The sequence below is a fragment of the Tubulanus polymorphus genome, chromosome 2, assembly GCF_964204645.1.
Source record: "Tubulanus polymorphus chromosome 2, tnTubPoly1.2, whole genome shotgun sequence".
NCBI lineage: Eukaryota > Metazoa > Nemertea > Palaeonemertea > Tubulaniformes > Tubulanidae > Tubulanus > Tubulanus polymorphus.
This window is the reverse complement of record NC_134026.1, coordinates 30,132,650-30,156,438: the sequence shown is the minus strand read 5'-3', so window position 1 is coordinate 30,156,438 and position 23,789 is coordinate 30,132,650. Positions and strand designations below refer to the sequence as shown.

General features: G+C 37.4%; 4 protein-coding genes across 5 annotated transcripts in view; 3 read left to right on the top strand and 1 right to left on the bottom strand.

The window, feature by feature from the left end:
* Positions 1–134: 134 nt before the first annotated feature.
* LOC141899552 (uncharacterized) lies at positions 135–8,212 on the top strand. Its single transcript, XM_074785924.1, has 5 exons — positions 135–288; positions 1,254–2,260; positions 2,507–4,474; positions 4,961–4,993; positions 5,079–8,212. The coding sequence occupies exons 2-5, from the start codon at positions 1,330–1,332 to the stop codon at positions 5,120–5,122; spliced, it is 2,976 nt and encodes a 991-aa protein (XP_074642025.1). The 5' UTR covers positions 135–288; positions 1,254–1,329; the 3' UTR covers positions 5,123–8,212.
* A 417-nt stretch (positions 8,213–8,629) lies between these two features.
* LOC141899305 (uncharacterized protein C2orf42-like) lies at positions 8,630–14,036 on the top strand. Its single transcript, XM_074785527.1, has 9 exons — positions 8,630–8,699; positions 9,394–10,136; positions 10,612–10,777; positions 11,180–11,383; positions 11,771–11,875; positions 11,953–12,054; positions 12,526–12,734; positions 12,874–13,024; positions 13,429–14,036. Exons 1-9 carry the CDS (start codon positions 8,636–8,638, stop codon positions 13,632–13,634), a joined length of 1,950 nt encoding a protein of 649 aa, XP_074641628.1. The 5' UTR covers positions 8,630–8,635; the 3' UTR covers positions 13,635–14,036.
* Positions 14,037–14,177: 141 nt separating this feature from the next.
* Positions 14,178–20,304, bottom strand: LOC141899317 (uncharacterized). 2 transcript variants are annotated; one of them, XM_074785555.1, is made up of 13 exons: positions 20,239–20,304; positions 19,344–19,538; positions 18,693–18,825; positions 18,102–18,215; positions 17,778–18,011; positions 16,913–17,301; positions 16,602–16,814; positions 15,919–16,279; positions 15,727–15,837; positions 15,249–15,648; positions 14,986–15,131; positions 14,762–14,906; positions 14,178–14,673 (listed from the first exon to the last, which is right to left on the bottom strand). In XM_074785555.1, exons 2-13 carry the CDS (start codon positions 19,531–19,533, stop codon positions 14,572–14,574), a joined length of 2,538 nt encoding a protein of 845 aa, XP_074641656.1. In that variant the 5' UTR covers positions 19,534–19,538; positions 20,239–20,304; the 3' UTR covers positions 14,178–14,571. The 2 variants fall into 2 exon arrangements, with proteins under 2 accessions (XP_074641656.1, XP_074641657.1); XM_074785556.1 differs by lacking the exon at positions 18,102–18,215.
* Positions 20,305–20,547: 243 nt separating this feature from the next.
* LOC141898568 (attractin-like protein 1) overlaps positions 20,548–23,789 on the top strand; it is a 9,929-nt gene continuing 6,687 nt past the window's right edge. Inside the window, exons 1-8 of the mRNA XM_074784541.1 lie at positions 20,548–20,808; positions 21,251–21,451; positions 21,559–21,684; positions 21,956–22,140; positions 22,252–22,414; positions 22,587–22,680; positions 23,101–23,329; positions 23,488–23,671. Coding sequence (XP_074640642.1) covers positions 20,549–20,808; positions 21,251–21,451; positions 21,559–21,684; positions 21,956–22,140; positions 22,252–22,414; positions 22,587–22,680; positions 23,101–23,329; positions 23,488–23,671 — 1,442 coding nt within the window. The 5' untranslated portion in view covers position 20,548. The remainder of the gene's footprint in view (positions 20,809–21,250; positions 21,452–21,558; positions 21,685–21,955; positions 22,141–22,251; positions 22,415–22,586; positions 22,681–23,100; positions 23,330–23,487; positions 23,672–23,789) is intronic.

Here is a 23,789-nt window from a genome sequence, read left to right as displayed (position 1 = left end):
ATATTAGTTCAACGGATTTCCACTAGGGCAATCTATAGCGTTGCCTGAATCCGGTTTGCTTTCCATCGGTATTCTCGGAGCCACCCGCAAGTACATTGCTACAACATTCGCCAAAATTGTGTGAGAAACTCAAATCTAGGAATTTATTTTTGGTGAAATTTTGGAAAATTTGATCCCATTTTAGAAAGACTTTTACAACAGAAACCTCGCCCGAATCCTCTCCAAAATACGAACAGATATAACAACAAGTCTAATTAGTCGAGTCTGGTACGAGACGGCTTGAATAAGGTAACTTAAATCGCGCATATTGTCGTGTCACTGACCCTGAGCATTGGGCGTGTAATTTCATGAAATATTTTCCACGATTTGCTTGTCGTGAGCGATATTGGTACTATTGGCATCGCTTGAATTAATTTTAAGATGTTACTTCGTAAATCTAACTATTAATGGGTAAGAAATATATGATAGGAGGCTGGAAATGGGTCTGAAACGTGGGTAGGAATATTTTAAATTGAATAAGCCAAGTCATCATGGCATAATTTGACATTTGACCTAAAATACGATTATTTTTCTCATTTCGATGTTTTAAACGAATTTTAGTTATTTAGATACAAACATGAAATTACGAATAGATTTGGATGGATTCTCTTAGCTTTTGAAACTGATTCTCGGTAGTGTAGGCCTAGGTAGAAGATAATGAAGGATTCCTCCTCAATCTTAAATATGAGCTTACAACTGTTTCTCAGAACATGAGATTTAGAAAAAATCTTGAAATCATCAGAATCATATACCATAGATTTCATTCTTCAATGATTTTGCAATCATAGACTGAAATTCCACCTTCCATTTAATGGTAGTTGGTATTTAGAGTTCAGCACTTTACTGTCTGCAAAGATTGGAAGAGTTTATTTGAAAACGCGAATCTCGATCGATAAGATTCTAGAGAGTATCTTCTCAGGATACAAGATCGTCCATTGTCAGTATCCCACCGGGTCAGAATTGGATGATTTCCCAGTTTGCTTTTGATTTAAGTTTCTTGTTGAGAAATCACAGGAAAGGATTAAATGAAACATCTTTCAGACTTTTATCCTGTTGGGAGAGTTTCATTTCAGGTTTTAACAGAAAATCTAGTAACCACCGGTTACCAGCTCACTTCCAAAATTGAGCCTCTCTGAGAATGAAGTGACTGTAGATGATCGGATTAAGATTAATTATGGGATTATTGATTATTTATCTGTCTTTTATCTTTGCAGGTTTCACGATTTTAGATCGAAAATGGTGGAATAATAGTTTCAATTGAAATATTGGTCGCGATGAATTTCTGAAGCCATGTCAAATTCTCAATTGAATCAGTTCGCGAATAATCTGAAATACATCGATGATAACGATGATATAGAACCGACGATAGAAACGTCTAAAACGCATTTAGAAAATCTAGAATTGCAAAATTCGGCGCGTTTTAAATTCAACGCTTTAGTCGAACAACACAGCGATATCCGCGGAGGAGGAATGATGTACGGAGAGGATAGCGATGAACGTCCGGGAATGTTTCATAATTTCCGACAGAATTCACGCGCGTTTCCCGCGTACGACAATAAAAAGACGTTCGGACGGACGACGAACGACGAAATTATCATCAATAACGACAGCGCTTACGACGCGGCGTTCAACGCCGACGATTCCGATATCGAATCACCGCGTGAATCGAGCTCGCGAATCAAACTCGATCGATCCGCGTCGTCCGAGGGAACGGAAATGAAAACGTTTTGCAGTTATGAAATAAACGACGGTCCGTATCACGGGAATTACGACGAGGTAATCGACGTCATCGAAGACGACAGCGACGGTTTCTCGTCCGAAAATAAAAGACAATTCGCGGATAAGCGTAAAACGCGGCGGAATTATTCGGCGGTGAAAAATTCGCATTTCACGTCGTCGTCAGAAGTCGATTCTACCGTGAAGTTTAATTTGAAGTCCGATCCGGATTTGGATTTAAGGACTTCTCCGCATTTGCGGAAGAGTCTTCGTTCAATCGGTCGAAATGATGATCGGAAACTTTGCCAATCTCCGCCGTTCGAGGATCCTCTTAACTTAAATAAGATGGTTCAGTCTGCTGTAGATCTTCTACCTTCGAAATCGCAAAATCCTATCGGTACGTCAACGTTGTCGGGTTTATCATCTTCCAAAACGGACAGCTCGTCGGATATACAAGACTCGTTTAGAAAAACGACAAAAAAGAAAAAGAAGAAAAAACCTAAAGGTAAGAAAAATATTGCGACTCTCAACTCGACTCAAGGCTGATCGGATCTATCCGATCTGAATCAGAAGTTTGTCGGTCGAACAATATTCTGTCCCTATAAATAATTAATTTAAAATCCAATTTTCAAATGGTCAAATTCCATGGTACGAAAAGATCTGACTTGAGCAGAGTTTTACTGTATTGAATTAAACTCTTTTATAAGAGTTCGTCGTTTTAATTGTCGAATTTTTTTTCGATGATTTTCAGGTGATGAAGAAAATACTTGCGATGAAAATGGAAATCCACGTATTCTGAATAGTATCCCTAAAACTATGTCTCAAGGTTTCGAAGAGTTGAATGCGCAGAAGAAAGGCGATTATCGTCATTCGTTGTTCCCTAATTCAATTCCGCAGTTCTCTTCTTCTGGTCAACAAAGTATTATATCGGATGGCGACAACAGTTCTGCCGAATCAAAATCTACCAAACCCACGAAAAAGAAGAAGCAGGAATCGTTAGTGAAAGCTGGGGATATGCCCGGAAATTGTGGTAATAAAACCGTCGAAGATTTGTTATCATTTATCGACGGTTCTTCAAACAATCGTACGACCGCGGAAAATACATCATCATCATCTTCCTCTTCTGTCGGCGTTAAAAACAATCGCAAAAATAAGGATAAAGACAAGAAACCTAACGTCGCGTCGACACCCGAGAAAGATATTCATCAAATTAACGATGATCATCCGTCGACGAAATCAATCACGGACGTTAAAACCAAAAATAACAATGTTAATAGCAGCGGTGTAGTCGAGGGGTCAGTGAGCGGTGTCGTCGAGGGGTCGAGTTCGAGGAATAGTTTCATCGCGAAACGATGCGTCAGCGAAGACGATCAAATGGCGATCATGGCGAGTTTATTGAGCGATTACAGCAGCAGCAGCAGCAGCAGCGCTCACAACGACTTTACCGTCGTCAGTAAGAAGAAGAAACATAAAATCATTACTGCTAAAAACGATAAGAAACCGACGACGAAATCGTGGATGGTTCAACCGTTTCCGGGAAAGGAGAGCGGCGCGGGTCAGGCACAGTTTAATAATAATACGAGATATCAACATAATCGTCTGCCCGCTTCGGGGACCGACATGAAATCCGATATTCTCGTTCACGTCGTCGCTGGCGCTGAGAAATGTCGTCGTAATTCGACGGGAAACGCTCCGTCGAACGACGACGAATTCGAGATCGTTAATTTACAACCGGTCGCTACCGATTATCCGCCGTCGCGAGAATCCGAGTTACGTAAATTCGTTGCTCCGAAGTCTTATGCAACAATCGCGGCGTCGTCGTCGTCTTCTTCACCTCCTCACTCGACGACCGCCGATGACGTTTCTAGTAAATCTTCAGAGAATGATAGTAATGAAATCGGCGAAATAAAGTGTCGAATAAACGACGAATCGATGAAATCAGACGCGACTAGCGACACCGGTCTGTTACCTATAGCCTGCGAACGTTCGGAATCTAGTGTGATTATTATCAAAAACGCTAGACCTACCGGCAGTACCCCCCCTACTCAACGGAGCAGCCGCGGACCTACCGGCAGTACCCCCCCTACCCAACAGAGCGGCGGCGTTCACGAAAAACAAAATGTGACTAAGAAGAAAACAACGTCGATTCGGAAAGGAAAATCAAAAGATACTGGCGTTATTTTCCTCGGAAAGAATTCGATGGAACCTCCGCGCGATCTGGGAATTACTTTCGGTTTCGACTTCGATGAGGACATCGTCGAAACCGCGAATATAGGTTCGGTTATAGAACCGACCGTTATAGAACCGACGCAGAACTTTCAGTTTATATCGAATGAAGATTTCGGCGTTAAAAATGACGATGAATCGGAAATCGATCGTCATAAAAATGAGAAATTAGCTCTTCCACAAATAAATGGTCTTTATCCTTCGTTGTGTCAACCACGACCGATAAACAATATGGATCAAATGAAATTAATGCGTGCGTTGACGACGTCGAATTCTGCCGCAGAAAAACCGACGGAAACGTGTGAAAATATAGACAATCTACAGATCATCGGATCAGACAAATCACTACAATCTGAGCGTGTTGATTCTGCTGCTGCTGCTGCTGAAATACAACCGGAAATAGTAGAAGAAAATGAAATCGTACCTGATCCAAATCGTATAAATTCACGTGGACGCTTCAATGTTGAAGATACAGTATTCTATCTAATGAAAGGTACGTTCTACGGTATTTTCTTTTTAATTCAATCCCTTCGATCTTGGTAGAGCGTAGACCATCAACGGTCCTTTGCCATGTTCTCCTGTCACCTGCCATTCATCTCTAGCTCATTCCACAAGCAGCCGATGTTCTCTACAGTAGACTCAATTGACCCTGTAGTAGAATGCCTCTGATAATTGCGTGTCCTGAACATATTACAATTACTCTGACTAATCCATTATGATAACGACCCGTCCCTGGTGTGAACACTCCCGAATTTGTCGTAGAGAATTTATGGGTCTCTGAGATCTGAGGCAAGCAGTTTAACTGGACCCATAATAACAATAAGACTCCGTACCTGCCTTGTGTCTAAAGGAACCAATACATTATCTCCAAGGCAGTTGGAGCAACAATAAATTTTCTCTGATTATATTTCTGCGTTTTCTTGTTTAATGCATTTCTATCTTGGTTCTTATTCTTCTTTCTTTTTTTTTTTACCAACAGCGTTCGACAGTGTCATGAAAGAGAAGGAAAAAGGTAAATTATTGAAAATCTTTTTTTGAATATTTATGAAACTGTTTATTTGAAAAATTACTCATAAGAATTATTGTTAATTTTTCAGGTTCAACCAAAATAGTGAAGTTCTCTGAAATAATGGATGAATAGCTACGGAAAACCGGATATCGGCTGAAAAAACTTTTCGTTTGTTGTTTTTTATTGAAGGCTTGAATTTTGATAACGCTTTGTTTAAGTTGTGTGACGATGATGATGTTGATATGAGACCGTAATTCGGAACCAGCAAAAAAACTTGAAAGAAAAAAAATTCAAAAACTTGTTACTTACAGAAAAAAATACATTAAGTTGCTTTGAGTAAAGGGGAGGATAGATCTGGTAGACTCTGTTTGCCAGGGAGCTGATTGCCTCGGTTTATCGCGTGTCCTGCCAGGGAGCTGATTACCTCAGTTTATCACGTGCCCCGGACTCTGTTTGGCAAGCAGGGTCTATGTCTACTGTATGAATATTTTTAATTTACGAACCCTAGCTTTGGTTTTTTTTTGCTAATTTAGCCTCAGATTGTTTTAACTCTTGATTTGTGTTATCACTAGTTTCAACCCTTCCTTCGTTTCTGTAAATTTCCAATTATTTATAAAACTGACTTTTATTCACTGATATTGAACATGATAAGATCAATCAGCTATGAACACTGTGTACACGTACTAGTCATTAGTGCCTAGTTGATAACCAGTCAATTTGCTCATTTTTCCGATAAAATTGGGGAAAGTCAGTCTATTCTATCATACCCGCCCATGTCTAATTTGAATATTTTGTATATTGGGTATTTAATTTTTATTTTCATCTGTCTTATTTTCTGTATAGAAATATTTGTAAATATTATTAGTTTACGGTTTACTTTACTAATTTAATTAATCATTTGGCCTGAAATTAATTACTGTTTTAGTTAATGAATAAACCACCTAACAACAACAACAACAACAATGCGTTATGTATGAATGCAGCACATTGCATGACTTTAAGACGCTAGATAATAAACTAACTTCTCCATGTATATGGCAGCTTTAACGAGGTTGTTACTTGCATAACTGTGAAAATATTTATGATATTTCGAGTAGTGATTTTAATTGTATTACAACGTAAATCGTACATAACTGCCAAATCTATGTTCGTAATTAACTAACATCAGGAGTTTAATACATTTCATATACAGAAATCTTCAGTGTAATGTACGACTTCAGTCAAACTCGGTCGAGGTCGTCACATCATTTAAGTCATCTCTATTTTGAGTCCCAATTTATATTTGCAATTCAATTTACAAAGTACAAGTTATCGTTTGGATAATTCCTTGACATACCGGAAATGATCGTCACAATTACACCGACTTCAGCGAGTTTGACTAAAAGTCTCCGGGATTAAAGTCATCATTAATGAAATTGTTGTCGACTTATATCGGATGTAATTACGTACTCTTGAGATGTTTTGTTTTAATGAAACAAAATCTTCAGGGATTCGATTTGAAGAACTATTATACATTTTAAAAGCACTGCCAGATAAAACCTATGAATTATTTATTTGGTGTAAGATCAGTTTAGAGATAGGATATTCAAACCGCTTTTATTCACTTTCAATATTTAGTTTAAGTTGGTCTTGATTTATCTAGTTTTAATAATTGTAATTACCTGATGTACTTACCTGCTAGTAATTGAATGATTCGACGTGTTAAGTGTCAAAAATATACGATATGATAACAGCATTAAATGACACAAAATATTGCGTCATCTCGCAATGATGCAATATTGTTCTATGAATAATCAAGAGAACTTGGTTGATTTGCGTTTAAGGAAACGATGTCAATGATGCGATGTGATAAGATGATGCTCTGGTATCTTTACGACTGTTGCATTCTTGCAGTTGTCAAGTCAATGTAACAATTAGGGTAAATGTGTGAATTTTTAGAAAATTATTTTTCAAATGATCGCAAATAAAACAAGTACTTGTAGTGAAATCTGTTCCATGAATCGCAAGTACTGTAGACTCTGCTTGCCACAGCGCCCATAGCCTTGGGTGGATTATTGCGTGCCCAAAACAAAATGTTTAAGATTTTCCTTCTTCAGTTCATGTGAGCCACCGATTGTCACACCGACTGGAATTTACTTTCCTCGGAGAACATCCTGCAAGATCTGAGCAAGTGGAGTCTACTGTGGAACACATATTAGTATGTATTTGGGCAGGCACTAGGGTAGAAGGGCTACAAACCCTTTTAGCTTCAGTGGAACCTCGTTATGATGACCTGGGATATTACAATTTATCATTTATTACAAACCTTAGAATTTCATCCCAAATAGGATAATTTTGATAATCTCACACTGGATATAACAGTGAACTATCGGTTATAACAAACATATTTTCCAGTCTGCTCTTTGTAATGAGGTTCAGCTGGAATTCTCTTCATGAGAGACACACATTTTACTGTCTATGATATATTTGTGATAAACTGAAATGAATTGTATTTGTTATTGATAGTTTTTATGTTCGATGATTTCTACTTAGTTCTAGCTGTAGGATCGACCACTCCGCTGTTATCAAACTAAAATTGATCATCTTTGAAATGTTATTTATGGATTGAATCGAATTTGTAGAAAAAAACTTAAGATCAATGGTTTGTTTATAAATTCAACAGTTAGGACTACGAGATGCTAAGATATATTCTTTAGAACTCTTTCATTGAGCCATTGTAATTCGCCTTGACGAGTGAGTGTATAACAGTATAACTAAAATCTACTGACTCGACACATCACTCGTGATTGCTTCCCGAGTGATATAACCCATAAAAACTACATCAAGTCTTGTTTTCTATGGGTTTATTATGAATGACGAGTGAATGATTGTATGAATGTAAAAATGCAGCCTATTTTTATTGAGACACACCTGCCTAATTACTGTCCTCGTTAGGTTTTTATCTTTGATTCATAAAATGATTCAATAGATTCAAATGAAGTACAGTTACTGTAGATAAAAAAGCTGCCAATTTCATGCTGTAATTTCGGCATTCGACGTGATTCATTCAATAAACCAGGGAAGTGTAACAAACACTTCCCTGAATAAACGAATAAATCGTGTTGTGTTTTACCCTGCATTGATTGTTATCACTATGAATCTATTATTGGAATCTGAAACAGTTTCCGCTCGATTCTGTAATGAATACATGAAATGTATGAAGAGCTTATAAAATAAAAAAGTGTGCTATAAAATTTATAAATTGAATTGTTGTTCGTTTTATTCAAGAGGCTAGCTGCTGACAGCCTGTGGTTTCAAAATAAGTTTTTGGCATTGTTTTTGGAGAATGAATGATATGAGCTGGAATGATAGGCTCCTACGGTTAATTGCATACTCTTTATAATATTTGTTGGAAAAACTGTTTGATTTTATTCTTGATCTTTAAACTGGCTGTTAAAATATAAACTCACTATTTTACATGGATTCGAACCCAACTGGTGGTTTCATATACTCACCAGGATTCGAACCCCATCGCGACTGGTGCCACTAGAGCACGTGCGTTTGTTTACAATCAATACGACGTCCAATCAGATGACGCGTATTGTCACATGTTTGAATTCGACCAATGAGAGACGGTGTTGTTGAAGATACACGGAGGAAGGTGTCATGGCGGAGTTACTGCAATCAGCGGAGATTCAACAACAACCGACCCCAGAAATTCAATTACTGGGTAGGGAATGAGATGCAATCCTGTGAAAAAATAAAGTTTTCATTTTGAATTTGCATTGCAAATCAGTGTTCAGGTAGTCTGAATATGTCGAAAGCAAAACGGCAATGCTTCGTCTCCGTCCGATTCGAAACAGCCGGAAAAAATTGATTTTTGTGTCAATCACTCAATCAATGTTATATCGTAGCAATGAGCAATGTATCATATGCAGGTGATATTATGCGTCGGCAAAATATCATCCTCTTCCATTCTTAAACAAAAAATAAGTAGGTTGTATTGAAGGACCGTAACATAAACAATGATTGGTATTCAGACTAAAGTAGAGCAGAGAGAGGGCCCTGTGGACTGGATGGAGTCTGGACATCGTCGACTTGTAGTAGACAGTACACCAGCCCCCGCCAGCAGTATCCTCCCTCTGCGGCGGGGATTCAAACCTGTAATGGCATTGCTATACTCATGGCACGACCCCCTGTCGCGCTAGATCGGGTGCTCAGGTTTGCTGCAAGTAAAAACCAGCGGCACCAAATAAGATTACCCAGCGTTAATCCGATTAAATTTCAAGGATGACATTTTGCGTTTCATATTGTGGTGAATCTCGATGCCATCAGGTTCGAATCCCTGTCGTGGAAAGATGCCCCAGCAGTTGCCATTAATATCGCTGATTTAATGAAATTATAATCTATTTGCTGTTTTTCAGAGGTTAAAGTTGACACGATGAGTTCGGGTAGTTCTGCAGCTGCTGCCGGCGGTAGTAGTACGAGTTATACCCCCGATAAACTGAAAGCTTTATTCGGTGATTTAGGAAAACCGACGATGAGAGGGGTCCGAAAATGTCCGAAATGTGGTACGTACAACGGAACACGAGGAATAAGCTGTAAAAATAAAACGTGCAACGCCATCTTTAAAGACAGAGATTCCAAGAAAAAAGGTCACAGCGCGGAGGCTGTGAAAATAGTCACCGGTTCGACCGTGCAAGTGTTTTCAGTCAGACTCAGAGACCGTGGTCCGGACTATCGAGGATTTGTACAGCTACCCCTCGTACAGGATCTGGAGGGAAATCCCGCGGAGACTGTCGATTATAACATCCTGTCACACGCGGCGCGATGCTACGTCGACACGTGCTGTAGAAATACCGACACTCAACCCTGTAATCATATTAAAGCGGCTATAGGCTGTTCCGAGGAAGCGGTACCGTTAACGTTGAAAAATTCCGTGCTCAATTCGTTGCTCGTTTCTAGTGAAACTAAACAAGCGATTTGGCTTCTAGCGACCGAGACTACGGGACCGTTAGTACAACGTGTTACTAAAAATATAATGGCCGTGAAATGTAAGGCGAATCCTAAACAACCGCTCGGATTCTTACATTGCGCGTTCTTCTCTACTCAACGTAACAGATCTGAGGCTGAATACAAGTTTCAATGTAGTTGTAAAGCATTTAAAGTAAGTTTGAATTTGTCTGTTTTCGCTACCAATAGAGACTGAAATTCGCTAATTTTGTCTATTTAAATTTCAGTGGTAAATATCGGCTGTGTATATGAGTACAGCGCAGCATACTACTGTACATAGGTTTTCTGAATTAGCAGAAGACTGTCTTCTTTCATTGTAGTTCATATCCAGCTGTATAAGCCTCACCACATAGCCTGACATGCATCATCAATAATAAGCTCTTAGTCTTACCCATCTGGTAGAAGGCTTGCACAATTATCTGGAAGTGAAAGGGTTAATCACATTCAATGACCTCACAATCCACAGTTTTTGTTTTTGATGTGAGAGGCTAAGAATCTAGATGAGAATTAATTGAAAATGAACTAATTTTGAAACAAGTCATCCGTTTGATGTGCACGCCATCTGGTGGGATATCCGAGTCTTCATTCTATCGATCCTAGTAATTCTGGGTTTGTTTGTTTCGTTACAGTTATATAACCCACGTTCCGGAGCGGTTCTCGCAGCTGGTCAAACACCGTTGTCTAGAGATGATTTATTATTGCGGCGTTGTGTTCATTTTTACGCCTGTATTTGTGCGTTCGCCAGTGATGAGAAACTAGCTACTGAATTTTCGTACTACATAACTCTAGATACTGGTACGTATATGATGAGTGTTCAATTTGATATTAGGATTAAACTCGCTTAAAACATCCAGCGTTCTCGGCAACAGGTTTTAGAGGGGCAGCATTTTTACATCCACCCCTCTGAGAATCAGCTATGCTGATAATAGCTCTGAAATGAGCTTATGTAAAAAATATAAGATTACACATAAATTTAGCTTAATTTTTCGTTTTTTTTTGGTGGGATTGAAAGCCTTGCTACTTCAAGTTACGTTGACCCTTTAAAATCCCAGCATATGGAAAGCACTGGACGTTGTAGTTCAGGATGATCATTATAATATGTTGACGACTTCTTATGATGAATTGTGCTTAGTAAATTGAATTGCAGATGATCGTTTTGGTTAAATAAATAAACAGAGTTTTATTTCTGCCTGACAGGTGCTCAGAATTGTTTATCAGTGAACTCTTCAATCGATATACCGATGTTAGACGGAGTTGTCGATAACACCGATCAGGTGATAGCTATCTATAGTTCAACTGGAGAAGAAACCGTAGAAGCCGAACAGGTCGAGATCGTCATAGAAGATGATCTGTTAGCTCCACCTGAATCTAAGAGACAGAAGAAAGATGATATTGCTATGGGTAAGCTTCTCGTCAACTGGGTGGCCACATGGTGTAGAAAACCTGGAAAACTCAGGGAATTTGACAAATTTGGCAAAAAAACCTAGAAAAGGGAATTTGAATGTTATTGACCATGCTTTTCTTAATCAAAACATGATTCATAAAAAGTGAACAAATTGTAGTATGTTAAAACAAAATATTCTTGGATTTACTCAGGGTATTTTGTGTTATGACTTAATCAAATCAGGGAATCTCAGGGAATTTGTAAATGAGTAGAAGGTGGCCACTCAGCTGAATTTTAATCAAATTGATTTGGTCAAAAACGTGAAATATGTATAGTTCCCATTGCTCTGAGACTCGATGAATGTGAATAGAATTGTAATTAGTTTAATGTTATTTGATTTGAAGCTCAAGCAAGCAGCGCGTTACTAACTCTACAGGACGGTGGTAGCAAGAAGAGTCCGATAAAGTCTAATACCACCGGAAAACCGGGCATCATTCAGAAAAAACTAGGTGCGTAGTGTGCAATACTGATGAGATTATTCATATTTTGAATAATCGTTTTATTTTTAAGATTGTTTGTATTGTAGGTAACACAGCTATAGATGAAAATTGTGTTCAGTTGGATTTTGTCCAATGGTTGGCGAGTATTACAGAAAGAATCAATCAAACGATGCATTATCAATTTGATGGTAAATATCACTGATCCAAACTGACTGTCCTCTTCTCGGTGCCGGTAAATTTGAAGAATTTTACAAAAATATTTGTTGAAAAACCTTTAATTTCACTGATTCTCAACTGGAACAGGGTGGCCACTTATGTACCTAGAAATCACAGAAAATTAGGGAATTGCCATTTCTTTTAAAAAAAGTCAGGGAATTTTGTTAAAAAGCTCAAAATCAGGGAAAAAAGTTGGGGGAATTTGAGATTACTAGCTTACTGTATATGTCTTACGTATTTGTTGACTGTGTTGATTGATTGGATTCCCAGCAAATCGAATCAAGGAAAACAACGTGCATGTCAGGGGATAGTCAGGGATAAGTATGTCAAATAAAGGTGGCCACCCTGTGGAAAAATTTACAGCAGTCTCAGTAGTGAAGTCTACTCTATTCATATAACTTTTAGCCTGTTTTTTATTAGCAGTATTGTGTTTATTCGTGCAGGCAATCCGGAACCATTGGTGTTTCACGCACCTCAGATATTCTTCGATTGTCTACAGCAGAGAATCTCCAGCGGCCAAAAGAAAAAAAGATTGCCTAATTCTACGACCGGTTTCATTCGAAAAGATGCGCTACCTCTCGGTACATTCACTAAATACACGTGGCATATTACTAATATATTACACGTCAAACGAATCTTTGATACAGCTATGGTATGTATTAGTATTGATTCTTCTACAGTAGACTGCACTAACCTCGGGGTCCCACGAGATCCTAGGCAAGCGCGGTCTTCTAATTCTGATATTTTAACTTTGAAACGTTTGTTGATATTTAATGATGAATATTTTCCAGATGCCGCTTGACGTGACGCGTAGTTTCATCGAGAATAGAGACGGAACTTACGATCTGTACGATAAAGTGATCGACGGTGTCGAAGACACGGTCCGAGGAAAGAATCAGCTTCCAATCAGACCATTTGAACTGAGAACATTCCTTAAAGTCGGTACGTACATCCTAAGCTCAGATCGGGGAATTCCAAATTTATTTTTCCCTGCAAGGAAAATCAGGAATTCTGACTTTTTTTCGTCAAACTAGATTAATTTGAATTTTGGTGTCTTTCACTCTTGCTGGTAACGAGTGGCAACTTCTCGAAAAGAAAAGCCCCCACTGAAGATATCTTATGATTTAATCAGGGAGTTTTGGATTCTCTTACACCAGAATTATATTTAAAGGTCAATGATGACAACTCACGCTTAGTTGAAAACTAAAAAATCAGTGATGTAGATAAGACGAGATTTTTAGAAGAGTTTAGACGTAGATTTTTCAATCTTGGCTTCGTTATTGTGGGATGATCAGTGATGTAGACAGAGACTCAACTGCTGATTTAATTTTGAATATGTATTTCAGGAATGATGACACCCGATCAGAAGGAAGCGACTCCATTCATTATCGAGTGGATTCCGGATATTCTACCAAAGTCTCACATCGGAGAATTACGGATCAAATTCGATTTCGGACATCAGCGAAACGGACAAATAGAGAATCGTAGCACTTCATTACTGCACAATCCTGCTGGAATTGAGTTACATACTGTTCATGTACAACAGCTCTAAATAACACTCAGTGTATTGTATGTAATTCAGATGTATTAGAACCTGCTTAATTCAGATCAATTGAGAAACCGATCAGAAATTTGGATTAAACATCATATTTTACATAGATTCATGTATAGAAATCTGAATTAAGCAGGTTTGAATGTATGTATTAAAAACATAATAATGAATGATGTTGTTTCATGTTTTATCGTTTGTTAAATGATATACTTGGATTCATAGCGAGTGAGTAAATAATAATAATGTACCGATTATTGGTGAAATGAAGTGATGACACATGCGACAGTTGTTTGAAGATGTTACGCTGCTGATAATGTATTGAATTATTTGAGAATCCTCTCTGTATTTCTGTAGACTGTTTCATGTGCTGCTATAAGCAAAATAAATTGTTTTGTTACTTAATATCTGTGTAGTTGTAGTCAAAACAAGGATCCTTCGATTACTCCTTTTATCCTCTAAACAGTATATACCGCATATAATTAAACACAGGACAGAGATATTAGAATATCATTGTTTTATTGATAAATCTACAACAAATCGAGGCTCATTGTGAAAAACATTCAACTTCAAGATCAAATTAGCACCAATACGATCCATGAAATTCCCAATTGTTTAGTATTAAAAGTTCCAAAATATTTGATACGTCTACATAGATTTTATAGTTAAAACTAATAATAGCCTGAACCTCGAATGTGAACATCTAAATTATTACAGGTGCAAGCCACATGTTTCATAGAGACAAATACTAAATCTGAATAACATTCATTCAATGAAACCTTTAAATGAATTGATTCTGCAACATAATTACTTGAATGTAAATGGACGGAATTTGTACAAATAAAAAAAAAGATTTCGTACAACACAAAGTAGCAGCCATTACTACGTGTATTCATATATACTATTAACAGAGGAATTGAATTCAACGATCATGTTTTACTCAACGACCTCGAGGTATTGTTTTACTCGCTGGACTCCAAGCTGGACGCGTTTCATCATCCAAGGACGTCCGTGATCTCGAACGTTGCAGTTTCTGCTTTTCCTGAAAACAATCAATGAAGATAATAAGCGAATGAATCAATTGGAAAAGAAGAGAAGAGTTTCTACTAAACACTGATTATTCAGCTCACCTTATTCTGTATCCATTTCTCATAGGAATCACTTGCGTCCAAATCTTTCCTACTTTGCTCTTCTGTCAGATATTTCTTTTCCATCCTTTTCTTTTTGTGTTCTTCCTTCACTTGTGTTTTTATTAAACTGTCTTTCTTCGATTTCCTGGAAATAAATCCGTACTTCTAATTTTAAAATCCATTCCATAAACGAGTAAACAGTATAAGATTTGCAGATTTCTTACCAGCTTTCAAACGCCTTGGCACTTTCTGATCTTTTCATTTGTTCAGTTTCTTTCAGGTCTTCCTCTTTATTTTTCGTTTCTTTCTTAATGTCTTTAACCTTTTCTCGGATTTTTTCATCTTTCCTTTCTTTCCACATTTTGAATGTCTGGAAAGAATTGAATTCATCACATCAATACGATTGGAGGACAAATTTCGTCGGGAGTACACAATAATCTGAGAGAATCAGTTACATGAAACATGATCTACACGTAGTAAAACGTACCTTATCTGCTTCCTTCTTTTTCTCATCGATTTCTTGTTGTTTTCGTTTTTCTTGCGTTAATGATTTTCTCATTTCGGCTTTACGATCTTTCACCCACGTCTCCGAACGTTGAGACATCCACGCTTTATAAGACAATTCATTCTCTTTCAGTTTATCGTCTTTTTCTTTCTGAATTCTTTCTTCTTCCTCTTTTTCCCTGTGTTTCTTCTCTTTCAATTCGTTTTTCGTTCTAGCTAGTTTTTGTTTATACCAGTCGTCGTATATCGATTGTCGTATAGATGAAGCGCTGTCGTAACTCCTCACCGAGTCCGGAGGTGAATCTGATTGTAATGGTCTCCCGTAGCGAGGCTTCGGTCGATGCTTTTTATCTTTTTCTTTTATTTCAGATTTTTTCTTGTCTCTAAAAAGTAATCGATCGAAATCAATAGTAAATCTGACGTTCAATGTTTATAATCAGTTTTCAAGAAGTTTTTCTTACTTCGACGACTGATCGGCTGGATCAATAAATCTCATTGTTTTCTCGTTGTCATGGGCGATAGCGTCGATTGCGTCATCGGCTTCTTGACGAACTCTCCTCTGTGGTTTATTCCTGCAAATCGAAATCGCGAATGATTGCAATTAATCGACACATATTTGATATTTTTGTTTAAATATCATATTTAAAACTCACTCTTTATCATTGTCTTGTTTTTGTCTCGAATCATCCGTTGAATTTTGCGACACCCATTTTTCTCTATCGGGATCTTCCTTCACCTCCTGACACAACGACGATGCATCTTCTTCGTGCGCTGAATCTCTAGATCGGTAATCGCCGCGGTCTTTAGGTTCGTCGCGTTGTTTAAACGGACTCGAACGGGTCGGAGTAATCGGACGTTGTTTCGGACTGCGTGGTTTCGGGGACGATCTTTGCGAAGACGGTCGGCTGTCGTGTTTTGACGGAGATTTCGAAGAGGCGCGGGAAAATGGTGACTTTTGACCCGATTTACGACCATCATCTTTTACCGGACTCGTGCTTCGGGATCGGTGTTTATCTATAAATATTGATTCAATACAGTATTTAACCCAGATCCAAAATGCTAATTAAGACCCAAAATTGCTGGACACAATTTGAAAATTTACAAAAAAAATATTTCACCCTAGTGTGCTAAAGATCGTTTTTTACTCAATTCACTATGTTTGACAGGTGCTGCCATCTTTTAATACAGATAACAACTATTACTTTTTACATCAATACACGGCGATGTAGCGTAGACTACTAGGAAAGGAGAACACCTATATATGCAGATGCACTGAAAGGGTTAAGTTCTCATCAAATGCTCCAGAATTAATAGGTTTTACTATTTTCAAACATACCGATCTCTTCGGATATAGAATCACGAGAAGCAGCTTTTACGAGATGTTGTTTCCTCGGTTTCGGTTGCCGTTTTTCGTTCTGTTGCGTTTTTGATTTCTCTTTGTCTACCGCTCCGCCCCCTGTGATCAAATCTAAGATACTCGTTTCTTTCTTTTCGGATTTCTCTTTTTCATCGGTCGATTTTTTCTGATCTTTCAAGCGGCTGCTTCGAGCTTAAAAATACAATAAACACCCAGTTTTACAAAGCGAAGTTTCACTCTTTAAGTCCCTCTAAATTAACTTGTCTGTAAATACACTTGTATATATTTACCTCTAATAGGTGGATATTTTTTCTCCTCTTCATCGCTGTCGTCCAGAAATGAATGTTTTCCTCCCGACTTTTTGAATATATCTGGAGATGGCGTTTTATTAGAACCGGTTCGTTTAAAACCCTCATGAGATGGTGATCTATTCGAGTTGGTTCGTTTCAGCACTTCAGTAGACGGTGATTCATTAGAACCGGTTCGTTTAAAACCCTCATGAGATGGTGATCTATTCGAGTTGGTTCGTTTCAGCACTTCAGTAGACGGTGATTCATTAGAACTGGCTCGTTTAAACCCTTCGGGAGATGGTGATTTTGATGTTCTGTCTGAAACTGGTCTGGTTCGCTCGTCTTGTTTTAAACGACGTGGTTTTATTCGAGGTTCATCGCTTTCATTGCTGCAAATTTAGAATAAAACAATTCAGTAAAAGCAGTCGTTGAACAAACATTAAACGAAAGGTTGATTCAGGGTCCCTACTGATCAGTCATTTCTGGATGAAAGGAGTTTTCAAGGAGTTTTAAAGGATAACATTTCATATTTCAATCAAGTGTCAGCATCACTTTTATAACTCAACTACAGCAGCTTCCTCCCAAATCAGTAGTTTATCTTGGTAAACCGGCAATTCAGTGGAATTGTGAGCAAATTTTTATCCTTTACTCCTTAACTCGGTTTCTCATTCGGTAACTGCCTAATAGGGTACAGTAATAAAAACATCCTGGTTCTAACTGTATTGATTTAGGTGTAGTCTAATGTACAACTTCTATCTAATTCCTTATTTCTCAAATTAAAGGAGTTTCAAGCACCTGCACAAATATTTTCCATTCTAGGAGTTTCTAAGGAGTCGTAGGGACCCTGTATTTATGTTGAACGTACATGGACGATGATTTTGATAACGCTCGTCTCGGAGTCGGACGCGGCGATTCGTCGATACTATCCAGAATCGGAGTACGTCTGCCCGGAGAATTCTTCATCGATTCATCGACCGGTGATTTACGGAAACTCGGCGGTTGCCACGGTTTTTGTATTTTAGAATCGTCGTCTTCCTCATCAGCGATACTCGATGATGTTTTTTTCTGTTTGACGAGGAGAGGTGAAGAAGGGCTTCGTCTGAAATCAATGAATCAATGATCACGTATTTATAGTCTATTTCACAATCGTGTGACTCTCTCGTAATAAACCAGTAAAAACGATCAATACCTTTGTGGAGATCGAGAAGCTTTGTTACCAAATATAATTTCCTCTTTCGAGGGTTTATGTTCAACAATAGGTTGGGTTTGACCGCGAGGAGGTTTGATTGGAACTTCATGTTCTCTGCACCAATCACGACGATCAGTTATCAAAAATTATAATGTTAGAAAACAACATAAAAATATATTCAAACAAAATTATACGGTTAAATTTGAATCTCTGGAGTAATAAATACAGTAAACCTTGCCTTCACCGGACATGGGCCGAGTTAGGCTAGATTTACTGTAGTTTGTTTTGAAGTCCTGAGTCGCATCTTAACTGACACAACTGTGGGAATAGGAACGTAGGACTCTTGTTTAGTGTTTGAACCAGTGATAAGTTATAGAACAGAAATTAAAATTCAGAAATACCGTTATTTTACAAAGAGCCAGTTTCACATTAAACGGTTTAACTGATTGATGAATGAAGAAATTAAACCGATTTTAGAGTTAAAATTTTTTGTAAAATTGGAGCCTGTGGTTAATGTAACAATAGTAGAGATATTGGAACCATTAATAAAGTTAGTCATAAACGAAACCAGTAATTAATAAGACTATTCACCTGGCAGCTATGATCTCCTCAGCTGTTCTTGTATTCTTCCTGTCAATGTTCGGTGAAGCTGTATTTTCCCTGCGTTTCGCTGATCCGGGACGATTTTGATTTTTCATCGTAACATTGAATTGAGACATAAGATCTAAAAGATAATCGTTGACAATCATAGAAAAAAACCTGCAAGTAATAAGTTAAATAGTGGTGTTTTACGAGATTCCATGAAGTGGTTGCGAAAAAATATACATGGAGAAACGGAACGTACATTAAAGAACATAATGTTATGTGACATCATTAATAGGCAAACCAACATTTAGCCATACCTATGATATCAGCCATCGTTTTGACTTTGAAAATAGTACAATTCTTTATCCTTGTACTAACATTAAAATCAAACATGCATATTAAAGAACATAAGTTCTGGAGTTTCTCCTCAGTTGAAACTTTTGTCCGTTTTTGTCCTATCCTCTTTTAATACCCCTTCAGGAGAGGTTCCTGGTATGACTTAGCATCCCTACTATTGTAACTGTAACTTATTTTCAAATTAACTCTGAAGCTAGGTGGAAGGATTCCACCCGAAATGTAAGAAAAAATTGTGGGGGACTCTCAATGATATCCATGGCATACATTCCTCGTAATGGTGAAAATAGAAAACCAGTTTACCATCATCACTCGCGAGTGCTTCATCCTCAGAATCCTCATCACTCAAATCATACGATAATCCTCGCGATTTACGATCTTTAAGAGTCGATCGTAATTCATCCTGAAACGACGTAGTCTTCGTAGATCGATGAGGGGTCGGACTTTTATGCGACAGAGATGACGTAAACGGCGTATCGAAATCAAGCTCCATTTCACCTGAAATTCACAAGAAAAAATTCTAATCGTTCCTTCACGCGTATTTTTCCATAAATCATAATCAAAATAATTTTCGAGTAATCACCAGATTTACGCGCAGTTTTAGGTTCGTTGTTTGATCCACCAAAAACAACATCATCAGAATCTGTATCAGATTCATTAGAATCTGATTTATTAGAATCTGATGATGAATCAAAATCTAACATCATCGCTTTTATTTCATTATCGTTTAGCTCAAAGTCGAAATCAGAATCTGATCCCACAGACATTTTGAAATCTAGTCGTTTTACGCTGTGCAATCTAGTGTAGGTACGATCCCTACTAGATTTCACAGTCAGACAGAGTCATCAACAAATACCGGCCGATACTGGTGCGGTGGTCAGCATTAATGATTAGGTTATTGATTCACTAATCAATATTATTGGGCAATCATTTTGTCTTGTTAATGATCACAACATTTACAGTTCTATCATAGGGATAACTTAATCCATAATCAATAAATTTCACAATATTTTTTAGCATAATTCACCGAGCCATTTATTTACAGACTACATTTACAAAAACCTGCAGAAAATTCATTTCTCGAAATCAAGCTAAAAAAGTGCTTCAAATTATTCCCCATTACTTTCAGCTGCTCTGGTTTTAGAAATAGAATAAAAGCACAACGTGGAGATATTTTCTGCACACGAATATTACTTACAAGTATGAAATTTGTGTCGATTTTAAGAGATTTTAACACATTTCAAGAAAGTTTTGTTTAGGTTAGTAACAGAGTGGTGACTCAATTATAACCAGCAGAGCTACTTCTTCGCAAAAAGTTAGGTGAACAAGATAGGTCGAATCCCAATATTTTAATCTTTAATTAAGTTATGATAGACTACAAATTACAGATTTCATATCATAACATCATTGCGATAGAAACAGTTATATAATGTATAGAAAGGTTTCCTATCAACAGTAACTGATTTAGGAGACTGACTCCAGATGGCGATAAAAGCTGCCAAATGAAAATGGCAGCCACTGTGTTTGCTTTCCTCCATTACAAGTCGAAATTTAGATTATTTCCTTGTAGATATATAGATTATTATCTAGTATTTAGTATATTATTGTATGTAAATGCGGTAGATTCTTCCTGCACTACTGCTGCTGCTGGTGGTGCTGGTAGTAGTGGTGTCAACTGCGGTCATTATGGAAAGTGTGTAAACGGAAGCTGTATCTGCAATCCAGGTGTTACTGGTAAATACTGCGATCACTGTTTTGGTAGAACTGTGTAAGTATATTTCAGTTTCTACAAATTGATTGCCTTTTAGTTTTAAGTCTTCATTTAAGGGTACAACGAGCTTGAGAACACAGGACTTCAGTCCTCCACCTGTCCACTGACTCTTCTCTGACAATTTGAAACAGAAATAATTGATGGAATTTTACGTCTCAAAATCATTTTCCCTTAAGGCTTACAACTTAGAATTTCGAACTTGAATTTGAAAATGGAAAAATGTTTAGAAATACCCGTATTTAAAAAGATTTAATTTCTAAATGACATCTTCCCTTTCTTTCAATGATAAATGTTTTTTGATATTTACCCAATATCAATACCACACACAGTAAGGAAGTTTCCTGAGTCAGTAAACCAGACTGTGGTTTAGTTTTTCACCCATTGGTAAGTTGACTAACTAGTGAAGCCCCTATTCGATGTCATATTATTGTATTTTTAGTTTAAACGGAAGTACTGGAGTGATTGTTGATGGCGTGCGCAATTACACTTTAGATAAGAAATGTACGTGGTTAATAGAAAGTGGAATAGTGAATTCTACGATTCATTTGAAATTCAACCATTTTGCTACTGAATGCGCGTGGGATCATTTATTCATCTACGATGGGAATTCTGTTTATTCTCCATTGATTGCTGCTTACAGGTATAAACATCATTTCAATTGTAACTATCAGCGACTAACCTCGGGGTAGTTTTGGGACTGCATTGAATTTACTAATGAAATATTTTGTATGGTTTGATATATTTTAGTGGACTCCTAAAGAAACAGCGCGGAAATGAGACTCTTCCAGTGATAACTACTAATTCTGGAAGTGTTTATTTGTATTTCTACAGCGATGCTGCATATAACATGAGTGGATTTAATATATCTTACATGTAAGAGTTTTTAGAGAGAGAAGTGTTGTGATTATTGGTTACTGGTCTCTTTGTCAATCCTGGGTTCATTGGGTTCAAGCCGTAGTTACTGAGTTTTTGGCTTCTCTCCTTTTAATCGAGAGAAATAAGCTTAAAAACCTGTTAATTATATGCCCCCTAATTGATATTCCTTCAGTTGATGTAGGAAATAACAAAAAAACTTCTCACAAACATGCTACCAAATGAATTTGAATTTTCACTAGGAAAGTTGAATGTAATTTCTGGTTTTCAGTGTCGATAGTTGTGCTAATAATTGTTCTGGTCACGGTACATGCAGTAATAAACAGTGTCAATGTGATTCGATGTGGACTGGATCGTCCTGTGATGTACCAGTTTGTCCTAATAACTGTACAGGTGCTCAACATGGTACATGTAATACAAACAAACAGCAGTGTGACTGTTCACCTGATTTTACTGGTATGAAACTGCTAATTCATTCATTCATTCTCCGCATATTTAATCCTTTGTATTAAACTTAAACAGATTCAGATTTCTGATATCGTCGTGCTGGTGTGTTTTGTGCTGTAGGTTATGATTGTAGTATTCCTACGAGAGAGGGTTCGTGGAGCGTTGTTAAGAATATTCATCCTCCCGAAGGTTCAGCTTCACATCGAAGTATCGTGTATCAATCGTGGATGTATGTATTCGGTGGTTATACATTCCAGGAACATCAAAAACTGCAAGTTAACAGGTAGATTATCTCTAACTAGGCCCTATATGAGATCCCTTACTTGGAAAGAAAATGGTTGATTTCAACATTTTCACTATCCACATAGTCATCTTCTCATTAATTAATTCTCAAAAAATCTCTGAAAATAGAAGTGATTTCAATTTTATTCTTTATTTTTTACTGAAAAAATTAGGTTGAATTTTGTGAACCATGTTTGGGAAAACCTGGCATCAAAAGAGGTAAACTGGCCTGCATCTCGATACGGACACACAGTCGTACTCAATCAGGTATTTATTGATTAAATCGATTCACACTAGTCACAGTATATGTAGTATAATACTCCCACATTATTGAAGATCGTGTCATTCATTTCAAATGAAATCGAAGATGTGTTAAGACCAATCTCCCTGAAAAATTCAGTAAAACAGATTTTTTTTCAGGGTTCCTATGGTTCCTTAAATAACTTATAAATCAGGAAATCGAAATTTAAGGGATAGAATAACCTAAAATTCTCAGCTTCCCCCTCAAATCCCCATAATCCCCTTTAAATTCTTTTTTTTTCAACTCAATTTGTGAATGCAACCCATTGTAAATCTTCAATATTGTCGGTATTTCATATACCAGTGTATTTAGTCATATTTTGCTGATAATAGATACAGTATTTTATTGAGCAGTAATAACGTTATCATATCTGCACGTTTTCTTAGAAAATGGTTTATATGTATGGTGGTAATATAAACGGTGATATAACCAATGAATTATGGAGATTTGATTTGGTGTCAAACACGTGGATGAAGTTAAATTCGAGTAGCGGGAATGATCTACCAATCGCGGTAGCTGGACACACGGCACATCTTATCGGGAACGCAATGATCGTTATATTCGGTCACAGTCATATTTACGGTTATACAAACTTAGTGCAAGAATTCAATATAGGTACGTTCAACGATATCTCATCCACACATCTTTATTTGTATACCAGGAATCTTGCTTATGCTTTGTATTTGGAACAACGGACTCAAAAATATCCTAAGTGAGTCACTGATAATGAATCCATTATCTGAAAGCTATCTTCATTATCTAAAACATTGTAGATCGGGGTAACTGGAGTTTAGCGGTGACAAATGGAGCAATAGTGAAAGGAGGTTATGGACATTCGAGTGTTTATGATGCCGTTACTGGTAGTATATTAGTACACGGTGGATATCATTCATTAACAGCTACATCGTACTATCTCAGCGATACGCTTTACTCTTATAAACACATCTCAAATACGTGGTACGTATCAACATTCAATTCTTATACTATTGTACATCACAAAATGGTTTATGATGAATCACGATTGGTAGAACACTATATCCGTGTTGACGCGATGAGGAGAGAATCCCACAATGAT

Bases quoted from the DNA above. Each gene is read 5' to 3' on its own strand.
- LOC141899317 (XM_074785555.1), bottom strand. From the start codon at position 19,533: ATGGAGCTTGATTTCGATACGCCGTTTACGTCATCTCTGTCGCATAAA. The intron at 16,280-16,601 runs GTATGTTTGAAA...CAATATTTATAG, and splicing joins TTCTATATCCGAAGAGATCG to ATAAACACCGATCCCGAAGC. The intron at 15,838-15,918 runs GTGAGTTTTAAA...TTCGATTTGCAG, and splicing joins AAACAAGACAATGATAAAGA to GAATAAACCACAGAGGAGAG.
- LOC141899552 (XM_074785924.1), top strand. From the start codon at position 1,330: ATGTCAAATTCTCAATTGAATCAGTTCGCGAATAATCTGAAATACATC. The intron at 2,261-2,506 runs GTAAGAAAAATA...GATGATTTTCAG, and splicing joins AAAGAAGAAAAAACCTAAAG to GTGATGAAGAAAATACTTGC. The intron at 4,475-4,960 runs GTACGTTCTACG...TTTTACCAACAG, and splicing joins AGTATTCTATCTAATGAAAG to CGTTCGACAGTGTCATGAAA.
- LOC141899305 (XM_074785527.1), top strand. From the start codon at position 8,636: ATGGCGGAGTTACTGCAATCAGCGGAGATTCAACAACAACCGACCCCA. The intron at 10,778-11,179 runs GTACGTATATGA...TCTGCCTGACAG, and splicing joins CTACATAACTCTAGATACTG to GTGCTCAGAATTGTTTATCA. The intron at 11,384-11,770 runs GTAAGCTTCTCG...TTTGATTTGAAG, and splicing joins GAAAGATGATATTGCTATGG to CTCAAGCAAGCAGCGCGTTA.